Raw genomic sequence first — 13,051 nt, 5'->3', positions numbered from 1 at the left:
AATGTTACAATAGTGATTTTCTAAATTCCATCATTGTTTCCTCTATTAGCTGGCAAAAATTTCTTTAAGGAATTTTCCTTTAATGACATTTCCCTGAAATACATTTTAAACCCTACCAAATTTACCCTACCACTTTTACCAGATTCTGATTATTAATCATACTTTTGGTTAATCCTCTTGGATTTTTTTCCTCTATGTGTATGCTTTCTCTTCTCTAACTGCACTGGGAAACACGTCACGGGCATCTTGCTCTTACTCCTTATTTCTAGGGGGGAGTAATTCTAAAACAAATCCTCCCTTTTTGAAACCTTTTGTGACACACTCCTGGATAGATTGAACTATTCCATTGAACAAAATCCTAATCAGCTTGAGTGAACATAGCAATTGATGTGTTTTCATTTATTTTTGCTTTATAGTTACTGCTTTTGTAAGCCATCTTACAACATGGCAACACTAATACTATACAAAGATGTTTATCATTTAGGTTTAGCTTTAACTTAAATATATTTAGAGAAAAACATTTGTGATTAGATTATTAGGGCATGGTAATGTGTTGTGTATATAGATTAAGCTGTTCACAGAAATAACTCTACAACCTTGAAGTACACAGGTACAAATTTGCATTTTATGCAAAAATCCAGGTTTTATTTTTACTTATTCTTACATTGGTGGGAGGTGATGTCAGAAACTTATAGGCAAACGAGAACTTTTGTTTTCTACCTCTTAGCTGAACAAAAATACACACGATGTGGCATTATCATTAGGCAAGACTTGCTTTTTAACATTTCACACAAGAATACAATATTATCCTTTTTTGAACGAAATGCCCAGATTACTAAGGAAACCATCTTTGGAGGAAGTGTTTAATAAGCATATTTAAATAAATCCTCCAGTAGAAATGGGAGAATTCATTGCCTTTACTTAGAAGAAGGCTATGTAAGTAGTTATCTGTCAAATTTATCTGTGCAGCTCACCAACATTTCCTCACTGGAAAGATCAGTATTTCCACATCACAGTCCCCAAAATGACTTTCAAGTCTCAAAATTCTGTGTCTCCTTTGGCTTGCTTCTCTCTTGATTCCACCCAGGCTTTATTAATGGTTCGCTTCATATCATCATCTCCATCTTCATAAATTTTCTTTAGAACATTCATCAGTCCCTCACTAGGATCTGTTTCAGTGTCATAGGAGGGCTTTCTATTAAAAAGAAAACAAATAATGGAGATACAAATATATATATAAATGATCCCATTTACTGCTATGTCCTTAACATAATGAATGCCTCCAGTTCAACCAATGTCCAAGCAGGGCAAATTATCTTCTTCACTTATTAAGTGCCAGATCACATAACTGGCTCTGAAGAAACAGTAAGACAAAGACATAGTCCTGTACTCAGGTAATTCGTTCTCGATTTAAAATCAATTCAGGGGCGCCTGGGTGGCGCAGTCGGTTAAGCGTCCGACTTCAGCCAGGTCACGATCTCGCGGTCCGTGAGTTCGAGCCCCGCGTCAGGCTCTGGGCTGATGGCTCGGAGCCTGGAGCCTGTTTCCGATTCTGTGTCTCCCTCTCTCTCTGCCCCTCCCCCGTTCATGCTCTGTCTCTCTCTGTCCCAAAAATAAATAAAAAACGTTAAAAAAAAAAAAAAAATTTAAAATCAATTCAGATAGCTTCTAACCCTAACCAACCAAGTGCACGCAGGCTACCGGGGAAGGAGTGAGAGGAATGTGGAAGACTAAGCAACTCAGTGTAGGACATGGCCACTGCAGGATATTTAGAGCAGAGTAACAGTTTGACCTAGGATGGAAGTATCTTTAAATGAACACTTTTTGGAATGGTCATTAATGGATAAAAATACTTTTTCACTCTACACCAGTGACTATGAAACTAAATTACGTGTAAGAAACTTCTGTGGAATTCTTAGACTAATGAAAAGTAATCTCTGAGAAAGGACCTGGTATCCATATAGGAATACCACTGGCTTAGTGTTAAGAACCAGTACAAAATAGCCAATCAAAACTAAAGCCCTGGGTATAAAGCAGCTTGCTGGACATGTGCCCTCTTTTGGTAGGTTCTGCCAGTTGAAAGATAGAGGATAATTGGGTTACTCAGTGGACATTAAGAGGTAAATGGTCAAATCGCAGACTACAGCTCTTCTCCACCATAGCAAAGTGTTAAAAATCTACAATCCCAGCAAAGAATACATTAGAATTCTTAAAGAAATGAAAGTAAACTCACTCTTTTTCTTTGCATTCTTTTTCAACCTGAGTCAGGTAGTCCCACCTCGTGTTTTCTGCTTTCTTTCTACATAAGATAAGAACTGTATCTGTCTTAACCTGGAAGAAAAGCAGGAAAACAAGTACAACTTACAACACATGGAGAGAGCATGGATATTTGGAAAACATTTACTCATCAAGTTACTATTACGTGTAAGACCTGTTTTACGTGTAATACTTTTACAAATAGGCCAGAGTCCAAACACTCATGGAAGAGAAAGACCATAGATGAGTAAAATTGGAATACCTTCAAATATAAAGACAAAAACCAAGCTAAGGTGTCAGTGGGCTTCAAGGGGGAACTTCATTAAGAAAGGCCTCTGTGAGCTGAAATCTGAGCAGTGGCCCAAGATCTGGAAGAAAGGGCACCGCAAGGAGAAAGGCTGTAAAATGGGATGATTTTAGTGTGTCTGATAAAAAGAGAGTGGTTGAGATTTTGGTGATTGAAAGAGTTATCTTAGAGGGGTCAGAGATAGGCAGAAAGCAAGAGAATATACTCTTTCAACAATGATCCATATAATTCCTAGGATTATTTGAGCATTCAATTATGGGATTAATGGATGAAGAAGGAAGCAGTGAGACACAAGATAATTCATAAATTACATTCTAATAGTACCTTTAACCTGCTACATAACTGTGCAAACACAGATGGCAGAATGGCACATCTATATACCAGATGCATTAAACCCTATTTAAATTAAGTAGGAAAGAGATTATCTGAATTAGTGAGAAGTATGCATAATAGTTTAAAAGACTGTTTTACAGCTTTTCCTAACTACAGTTAGGCTGAGTGCTGAAGTCCTTTTATGTTTCGAAATTTTACATATCATGCTAATAATAACTACCATTATTTAAGCACTTTATATAATTTCACTTTAGTATATAATTTCAACTGTGTAAAACAAATCACTGCCATCATACAAATGAGGAAACTGAGGCACAGAAGGATAAAGTGAGCTGCCAAAAAGTCACAACTAGTAAATGGAAAAACTGGCATTAAAAGTTCTCACTCTAAACCAATTTTAATAGTTTATTCCCTCTCCCGATTTTAATGGCATTATTCCCTTTAATTTTTTTTTTTGAGAGGGCGCAAATGAGTGAGGGGGCAGAGAAACAGGGCTCACCTGAAGTGGGGTTCGAGCTCAAGAACAAAGATCATGAGCCGAAGTCAGATGCTTAACTGAGCCGCCCAGGCACCCAAGAATCTATTCCCACAGAACAGGAGTTGACAAATGGCCAGTTAGTATTTCAGGGTCTGGTGCAGCTCCTTGTTTCGTTATAGCACAAATGCAGCCCCAGACAACACCTAAGTGAGCACAGGCATGTTCTGATAAAGGGATCAGGCTGTAGTTTGCTGACCCCTGTTATGGAGGATAAATTAATTCTAGCTCATCTCAATTCTAAATCAACCAGGTTCAATTTAATGAGGTTTTACAATATTATGACAAAAGAGCAAACTTACTTTTTTTGAACTGCCTTCCACAGAGATGGGTTTCAAGAGATTATTCACAATCATGGAGTAACTCTTTCCATTTAGATTCTTTACCAAGAGATCAAATGACCTACAACACAACAGTGAATACATAAAGCTTTGTGCTCTACAGCTCTTGTGGAAAAAAGACATGAGTTTTATTTCAGGATGTGCATTTGGCCACCCCTGGTGAGAGTAACCTCTTCGAAACACGTATAAAGGACAATTCTAAATTTAAGCAGTTTTAGAAACTGCAAGAGAAAAGAACTGGTAAGAAGGCAATCTTGGACTTAATGATCACTACCTTCCCCATTGTGAAAACTCACCTCTCTGTGAAATGCACCTGCACATTCTCAGTGGGGATTTGATGAACTCCAGTTAAGGTAATGTAGATTTTCACAAACTTATCTGACTGATCCCATCCTAGTAACAAAAAAAAGGGACATGAGTAAAGTCTCAGTATCTCTAGAACAGCAAATGCAAATGGCTCCTTAAACTGGAGAAAACTAAATTCTAGTAATAGAAACATGGGGGGAAAAATTAAAATAGAAGAATTTTCTAGATGGAGAAATTGAACTTCATAACAGTTAAGCAATCTACCCAAAGTTAGGCAAAGCTAGTGGTAGAACTGAGATTCAAATCCAGGTTTACTGAACACAAAGCCCATGTGTTGTTTTTTTTTTAATATACCTTAGAATAAGGAATATGAGCATTAAATACATTCTTTTAAGAGTCGCTCATTTTTCTAACACCACACACACACAAATAAACTCAAAATGGATCAAAGGCCAAAATGTGAGACATGAAACCATGAACTCCTAGAAGAGAACATAGGCAATAACGTCTCTGATACTGGCCATAGCAGCGTTTTTCTAGATGTGGCTCCTGCGGCAAGGGAAACAAAAGCAAAAATAAACTATTAAGACTAGGGGCGCCTGGGTGGCTCAGTCAGTTGAGCATCCGACTTCAGCTCTGGTCATGATCTCACAGTTCATGGGTTCGAGTCCTGCATCAGGTTCTGTGCTGATGGCTCAGAGCATGGAGCCTGCCTCAGATTCTGTGTCTCCCTCTATCTCTCTGCCCCTCCCCTACTCACACTCTATCTCTCTCCTTCAAAAATAAACATTAAAAAAAATAAACTATTAAGACTATATTAAAATAAAAAGCTTCTGCACGTAAAAGGATCATCAACAAAATGAAAAGGCAACCTATTGAGTTTGCAAATTTAATACTTGCAAATAAGGGGTTAGGTATTCAAAATATAGGAAGAACTTATATACAACTCAATACCAACCCCTGCCCCCCCCACCAATCCAATGAAAAAAAAATGGGCAGAGGACCTGAATAGACATTCTCCCAAAGACCTACAGATGACCGACACATAAAAAGATGCTCAATAATCATCAGGGAAATACCAAATCAAAGCTACAATGAGATTATCACCTTACACCTGTCAAAATGGCTAGAATTAAAAACAAAAACAAGAAATAACAAGCGTGGGTGAGGATACGGAGAAAAAGAAAACCCTGTGCACTGCTGGGTGGGAATGCAAACTGGTACAGCCAGTGTGGAAAACAGTATGGAGGTTGCTCAGGAAATTAAAAATAGAAATACCATATGATTCAGTAATTCCACTACTGGGTATTTACTTGTGGAAAACGAAAACACTAACCTGAAAAAATATGCACCCTATGTTAATTGCAGCATTATTTATACTAGCCAAGATAGGGAAGCAACTTAAGTGTCCATCAAAAGATGAATGGATAAAGATGTGGTATATAGGATACACATGTGGAATATTACTCAGCCATAAGAAAGATCTTGCCATCTGCAACAATATGGAAGGACTGGAAGAGTATTATGCTAAATGAAGTCAGAGAAAGAAAAACAAATACTCTGATTTCATTTATATGTGGAATCTAAAACACCAAACAAAAGCAGAAACAGACCCATAAATACAGAGAACACACCAATGGCTGCCGGGAACCACCACAGGCACAGTACAGTGGTGAAGGGGAGTGGGAGACAGAGGCTTCCAGTTATGGAATGAATTAAGTCGGGGGGAATAAAAAATACGGCAGGGGGAATATAGCAGATGATACTGTAATAGTGCCAGATGGTGCCAGATGGCAGCTACATACAGCATAACACAGAGATACTGAATCACTATGCTATGTATCACTATGGGTCAACTACACTCAAAAAATTAAGCCCCCCCCCCCCAACAAAACAAAACACCCAGCTCATTTTCTTTTTGTGGAATTTTTCTCCTATACCTAAATATCAATAATTCTCTACTAAACTGGATGGCTAAACATCAGCACCATCTAATTTCATAATCCTTTCTACTTCTCTAAGCAGTTAAAAGTCAATCATAGTTTCCTTAATTCCCTTCCCTGACAAAGTAGAATTCAGAGTCCAATTCATCCAAATACAATTTCACTAATCAAGATCTACTAAATGCCACTGAGGCATACGTTATCAAACTATTCATATTATTCTCTAACCTAGATGAATGGCCAACACAAAATACATATTAACTTCACGTAGAAAGTATATTCTAAAAACATATATATATTTATCGTATATATAGATTAAATACATATATCCCAGACTGTCCCTTGCTTAGTCCTATACAACAGAAATGTACCAGTCATCAAAAAAGATGTCCTAGAGAGAGTTCTGCAGAACCTCATCCAGTTTCTTCCCATGCATTCAGTCCATCCCTGAACGCAAATCTAGGTTCCTGGGTGCATGCCATAATCCTACAACCTCAGACCAGTTTCCTATGGTCGAGTAAGTACACAGCATTATCTCCTTATTGTACCACAGTTCGTCTCTGAAGCAGGACACACTGCTTTTCATTAGGACAATACAGAAAACACTGCCTTTCACCTCCCCAGGCGTGTCCTCTGCTCATGCGATCCCCTTCCTTTCCTCACACTTGCCAAACTTGCCCTCCAAACTCAAGTATCTCTTGTAATTCTCCATTCCTTACCTCCTTCAGATTACATCAGCTGTACTCCCACAGAACTTCCCAAATCTCTATTCATTTAAGCAAACGGGAAGTGACTGCTACATGCTAGATGTTGTGAGCACAAAGAAAAATGACCATCCCTCCCCTCATGAAAGCTCCTCACACCGAAATTGCATTGTTCCAAACAACCTACTGAGGGAAAACAGCATTAGTACACGACCCAGTGTTAGTTGTAGGTCTGTGTTCTAACCACACCATGAGCGAGGATCGGGTCTTGGTCACTGTTGTTGCCACGAGCCCAAGCACAATAGTGGCACATATTAGGCACTCAAAGATGTTTCTCGAATATAACTAGATTCCCTTCCTCAGATAATACTGGTGGTTGTTTGGCAAAATATAATGCAAAACATGATTAAAGCAAAACAATCTGTGTTCCTCATATGCTGAACATATTTCAGAATAGGTTCATTTTTGTTGCTACTCATTGTACTGAATCATTTTGCTCTCTTGTTAGAAGCTTCTAGAATGTATTCTTTCCTTTCTTCATCGATGGGTCTTCTCTTTCAACCCACCAAAAGCAAACACTGAGATTGTTTTAAAAATTGAGTTTGTTAGTGGGTCACTACTCAGGAATAAGTTACTGGAAGGCAGAAAGAGCTGGATGTAGGGTAGTGAGTCATACCGTAATTACTGATTTTCACGGTGTATCCCGTTGTAATGGGAGCAACCACAGCAGCTGGCTTTTCACTGTCAACAAGTTCTGCTTTTCTCTGTGATTTCTGCTGCACCTTGTTCTTGATTTCAGTCTCGATCTTGGATTTTTCAGTCGTAAGGGCATCACGTACTCTTTTTCTAGTGGCCTTTTCCAGGAGCACCTTCACCTCTTCTAGATCTTTCTGTAGCTGTGTTAAAACAGAAGGTAAGTTAGCTATGATAGAAAATAGCTGGATATTATGCCCACTGGTCATTTCAATTTACTGAAGAGCTAAGTATTAAGAGGCTCATTTGAATTTTCTAGGGTTGGTTACAACCTGGGATTCTTTTCTCCAGCCTATAGAACTGTAAATAACTAAAGCTTCCTGGTTTTTTTAAGGAAAATTTAATATTAATGTAGCAAGAGTTAATTAAGCCTAAATTTTTCACTCTGGTAGATGTTATCTGCCTTTGTTTTAAAACATTTTACTTACAAGATATTTCTGTGATTCATAAAGCTGGATGAATAAATCTTTAAAAAAAAGAAGCTAATTCATGGATTTCCTTTTAACATCTCTTCCTAGTCATCAGATATTAGGAATTTTAAAAATCTTTCAAAAGATGAGCAAATACATGATGAACAGGGTAAAATGCTATGGTAACTTTACTGAAGTAGTCTACTTTCTGTGATTGTTCCTCAGACTCCTACCCCAAATGTTACACATCAATACGTTTGCATTTTTAAGACAAGAAATAAAAAAATAAAGACCTATTTTTGCTTTTAAGAAAATGTCTTGGGGCGCCTGGGTGGCTCATTCGGTTAAGCGTCCAACTCAGATCTGGTCATGATCTCTCAGCTTGTGAGTTCGAGCCCCGCGTTGGGCTCTGTGCTGATACCTCAGAGCCTGGAGCTCACTTCAGATTGTCTCCCTCTCTCTCTCTCTGCCCCTCCCACGCTCACACTGTCTCTCTCTTTCAAAAGTAAACATTAAAGAAAAATTTATTAAAAAAAAAGGGGGGGGGGGGCGGGGGAGAAAGTGTCATTCTGAATCTCAGGGGTAATGCTGCAGTCCAAAGTCTGGGTCTTGGCTGCACCGCACAGGAGACAAACTTAGGTGAACAATCCAAAGTGTGACATACTCCTGGTGCACTAAAAAACCCACCTGTTTGTTCTTCTCTCCTCATGTGAATACACTGCCTGCCAGTGTCTATTTCTACTTTCTGCAGAATGGGCCAACATTTTATGAAGAGTGAAAGATAATTAATCAGCTTAAAACCTTTTCCCCAATTATCCTCTGATGTACTGCAAATGCATAATATCCTTACAAACAAGGGTTTTTCTTAAAATAATTTTACATTCTGGCTTGATTAATAACAACTTGACTCTAGCTGAGTTCTTATTAAAAAAAAAAAAAACAAAAAAAACCACCTTAGTATAGGAGCGCCTGGGTGGATCAGTGGGTTGAGTGTCTGACTCTTGATTTCCAGTTAGCTCATGATCTTGAGGTTCATGAGTTCAAGCCCCTGCATCGAACTGTTAGTGCTGAGCCTGGTTGGTATTCTGTCTCCCTCTCTCTCTGCCCCTTCCCCAAGCACAGGGGCATGCAAGGTCTCTCTCAAAAATAAACATTAAAAAAAAACCCTCAATATAAAAATCTTCAAATGCTTTATAACTTAGTATAATGTCCAAAGTAGAGTGTTATGGTCTTGTTTATTTGTATTATTATTTATTTTTAATTACATCCAAGTTAGTTAGCATATGGTACAACAATGATTTCAGGAGTAGATTCCTTAATGCCCCTTACCCTTTTAGCCCATCCCCCCTCTCACAACCCCTCCAGCAACCCTCTGTTTCTCTGTATTTAAGAGTCTCTTATGTTTTGTCCCTTATGTTCACCTGTTTTGTATCTTAAAGTCCTCATTCATATGAGTGAAGTCATGATATTGGTCTTTAATTTCACTTACTATACTACCCTCCAATTCCATCCATATAGTTGCAAATGGCAAGATTTCATTCTTTTTGATTGCCAAGTAATAATACTCCATTGTGTGTGTGGGTGTGTGTATCTATATATATCTATATATATAGATAGATATCATATATATATATAGATATCATATATCTATATATCTATAAATATCATATTTAAAGTCTTGTTTCTTAAGTCTTACAAAATGTAGTAACAAATTCAAATGCTTTCCTGGTCTTACATTATCTCATTTAACTCAGATGCCCCTCCTTTTACTTCTCTGTAACTACTAAGATGGTATACAAAAAGTCCAACTGTGGCCAGTCTCCTGTCCTTATCTACTCTTCCCACGCCCAAAAGTCCTATTACTAAGACAACAAACCCTGCAATTTCATCTATTGAGCACAGAAGCAAGATGCTTTAATTCAAAGCAATAATTTATCATGGTGGTCTAAAAAATTCACATTGATTCTAATACCAATATGACAAAATTTTTGAAATGTAAAATTAGTATATTTGTTCCCAAGTAAGGATTCAGTTAACAACAAAAACAAACAAAATATATCAAGTCTAAACAAAATGTTTTATTTCTTGACTGTACAAGAATTGTTTCTAGAACACTTAGGAAAGAACTCTGAGAATTAAGCAAGGAATTCTCAGGCCTCATTACAGCCAATTTTGGCGCTCACCTACAAAAGGAAGGTATCCACTGTAAGTCTGAAGCAACTCACAGAAGGCCTGTTTTAGGTAATTCCTCAGTTCTTCTACTTGCAAACCTGAAACCAGTAAAGTTGATCCCTTTGGTACTTTTCCTACCCACAAGCTTTAAGAAGTAATTTAGGAGGCATTCATTTGTTTTCTTTATGCAAAATCCCATACCCCTTTTATCCCCACCCTTAAACACATTCAAGCTTTAAGTATTTCCAAATTCTTCACCAGGGAGCATTAAAACCAAAGTGCCTCAAAACAAAAGGACTTGAACACAGCCACCAACCACATGATAAAAGATGTTCAACATCCTTAGTCATTAAGAAAATGCACATCAAAATCACAATAGGATGCCATTTCACACCCACTAGGAAGGCTAATGTCAACAACAAAAACCCCTGAAAACAACAAGCCTTAAAAGGGTGGACAGAAATTGGAACCTTCATACACCGCTTGTGTGAAGGTCAAGCGGTGCAGCCACTTTGAAAAGAGTTCACGTGCTCCTGCAATTTCACTTTTAGGTGTATACCTCACAGAATGGAAAATACACGTCCTCATAAAAAGTCGTACACAGTATTCACTGCGGCACAGTTCAGAATAGCCGAAAATCATCCAAATGTCTGTCAACTGATAAACAGAGAAACAAATGTGGTATATCCACATAATGGAATATTATTTGGCCATCAAAAGGAGCACATGCCACACTTCGGATGAACTAGAGATTATGATCAGTGAAAAAAGCCAAAAGTAAAAGGCCACATACTGTAAGACTCTACTTATAAGAAATGTCCGGAGTGGGCAAATCCATAGTGACAGTGTAATTAGTGGCTGCTGGAGGGAGGGGAAGTAGGAAGTGACTGCTTAACAGACACTTAATAGGTTTTTGGGGGGAGTGATGAAAATGTGGAATTATAGAGCAGTGACAGTTGTGTGACACTGAATATTTATCCTAAAAACCATTAGACCAGCGGTGGGTGTCTCAGTCAGTTAAGCATCCCACTTCGGGATGCTCAGGATGTGATCTCCCAGTTCCTGAGTTTATGCTCAGCATCAGGCTCTCTGCTCTAAGCAGAGCCCACTTCCGGTCCTCTGTCCCTCCTCTCTCTGCCCCTCCTCTGCTTGCCTTAAGATAAATAAACATTAAAAAAAAAATTTTTTTTAAATAGCCAATACTTTAAAATAGTTAAAACAGTGAATTTTATATCAAACAAAAACTATCCCAGAAGTGCCCCTAAGTGTGTATTTTTAAGTACCTCAACTGAGAAAAATTCCTTATTTTGAAAAGGATTAATAGTTATCCATGTGTGTGACTGTAAAGTCACCGTAGAGATGGTTTCCTCAGGGCACATGGAAGGAAACCCAAGGCCTAACACATACCATAAACCTGGGGCAAGGTATTCAGACCACACACACACACACACACACACACTTTTTCTTCATTTAAAGCAGATTCTTAGACTTCTAAGTCAAGTTTGGGATTTTTCAGACTTGTTCGTATTGAGGAAAAGATTTCCAGAAAACAAATCTCCTTAATACTCAACACTTTTCTGTAAATAACAGGAACATGCAGTGACATCCTACTTAGGCCAAGAAAAGCGCAATGTAAGTATTATGATTCCCATTTTGCAACTGTGCAAACTAAGTCTTCAAAAAAGTTAACCCGCCCCCGTTCAGAGTTTATAGAGCTTTCGAGAGAAAAAGGCTATCCGCCCCCCAACCCCCGCCAGTCACAACTAAATTTTGCCAAGCACGGTCTGAAACATTTTGGATACTAAAATGTGGCACCGAACAGCACAGTTATTTGCCCAAAGTAACACAGCTACTCATATGCGGAGAGAAAACAGGACGAGAATCCAAGTGCCGGGAGCAAAGGCTTCTCACCTTCCAACCACTTCTACGGTGAAATGACCCTCGGTTTCTGCAATCAGCACTAATTTAAGGAAGCTTCACGTCCTCGGGCTAGTATAGAAGGGGCAGACGGAGCCGGAGGAAAACGTGAAGGTGACCAGCTCACCCAGGTCCACCGCGGGCACTACCTGCAGCCGGGGACCGCGACACAGCCCCGCGCCCCCAGCCACCGGTTCGGGCCGGGGCTGAGCGGCGGGCGTCGATCGGCAACTTTCCCCGGGCAGCGGAGGCCGGAAGCCGGCAGGGGCCGCTGCAGGTGGGCGGGTGGGCGGCCGAGGCGAAGCTCGGGGACCGGAGAGGCGTCCACCGAGCACCTTATCACGGGAAACAGGGCGTGAAGGGGGTGGGGGGCGAGTGCCGGGAGACAGCGGTGAAAGCCCCGCACGACCGAGTGAGGACGATGAGGCCAGACCCTTACCTCTTCCAAAGCTGAAGCCATGGTCAGGCTGGGTCAGGCAAGGCCCGAGCTGCAGCCGCGTACAGCAGAGAACAGGAAACACTACCGAACCCGCTCACCCGGACGCAGGCCCCACCCGCACGAGGAGCAGCGCTCGCAGCCCGTGCGCACACTCGACCCGGCGCGACACCCAGCCCGCCTCCCGCACGCGGCGCCTCTGGAACCTTCGCGAGCCCGCCGTCGCCGCACCCCCTCGCCCCCCCCGCGCGCGCGCGCGCCGCTCACCTCGCTCAGCCCCGCCCCGCCCAGCCTAGCCCCGCCCCGCCCCCGGAGCCTCCTAGTAACGCTCAACTCTCGCGAATCCACCAAGAGCTCGGGAAAAGTAACGCCTCTTCCTCCCAGCCCGGGAAACTGTACGTATTATACTTTGACGTCGCGAGTCCCGGCTGCGCAGTCGCAGTTCAGAACCGCTGTCTCGGCCTACCTTCACTCAACCCCGGAAATAACGTATGGGTTTTCCGGCTCCAAGTCGGAAGTTGATTAGAGAGTCGGCTGACTCCGTCACCTCTAGGGCATCGGGTTCGGTAGGCAGCCATCTTATCTAAAGCTAATTTGTGAGCCTCTTCGAAAAAAGGACAAAAACAGGGGGAGAAGGG

The 13,051-nt window shown here is 40.5% G+C and overlaps 1 protein-coding gene across 1 annotated transcript; it reads right to left on the bottom strand.

The window, feature by feature from the left end:
• Positions 1–623: 623 nt before the first annotated feature.
• CACYBP (calcyclin binding protein) lies at positions 624–12,639 on the bottom strand. Its single transcript, XM_049635180.1, has 6 exons — positions 12,417–12,639; positions 7,402–7,621; positions 4,069–4,165; positions 3,734–3,833; positions 2,234–2,331; positions 624–1,195 (listed from the first exon to the last, which is right to left on the bottom strand). Exons 1-6 carry the CDS (start codon positions 12,435–12,437, stop codon positions 1,039–1,041), a joined length of 693 nt encoding a protein of 230 aa, XP_049491137.1. The 5' UTR covers positions 12,438–12,639; the 3' UTR covers positions 624–1,038.
• Between the last annotated feature and the right edge of the window lie 412 nt (positions 12,640–13,051).

Source organism: Panthera uncia, chromosome F1 (genome assembly GCF_023721935.1).
Source record: "Panthera uncia isolate 11264 chromosome F1, Puncia_PCG_1.0, whole genome shotgun sequence".
Classification (NCBI taxonomy): domain Eukaryota; kingdom Metazoa; phylum Chordata; class Mammalia; order Carnivora; family Felidae; genus Panthera; species Panthera uncia.
This window is presented reverse-complemented; position numbering and strand designations above follow the sequence as displayed.

Coding starts and splice junctions, on each gene's coding strand:
- CACYBP (XM_049635180.1), bottom strand. CDS start 12,437: ATGGCTTCAGCTTTGGAAGAG. Junction 7,622..12,416: donor TGGCTTCAGCTTTGGAAGAG/GTAAGGGTCTGG, acceptor GTTTTAACACAG/CTACAGAAAGATCTAGAAGA. Junction 4,166..7,401: donor CGTGAAAATCAGTAATTACG/GTATGACTCACT, acceptor TTTTGTTACTAG/GATGGGATCAGTCAGATAAG.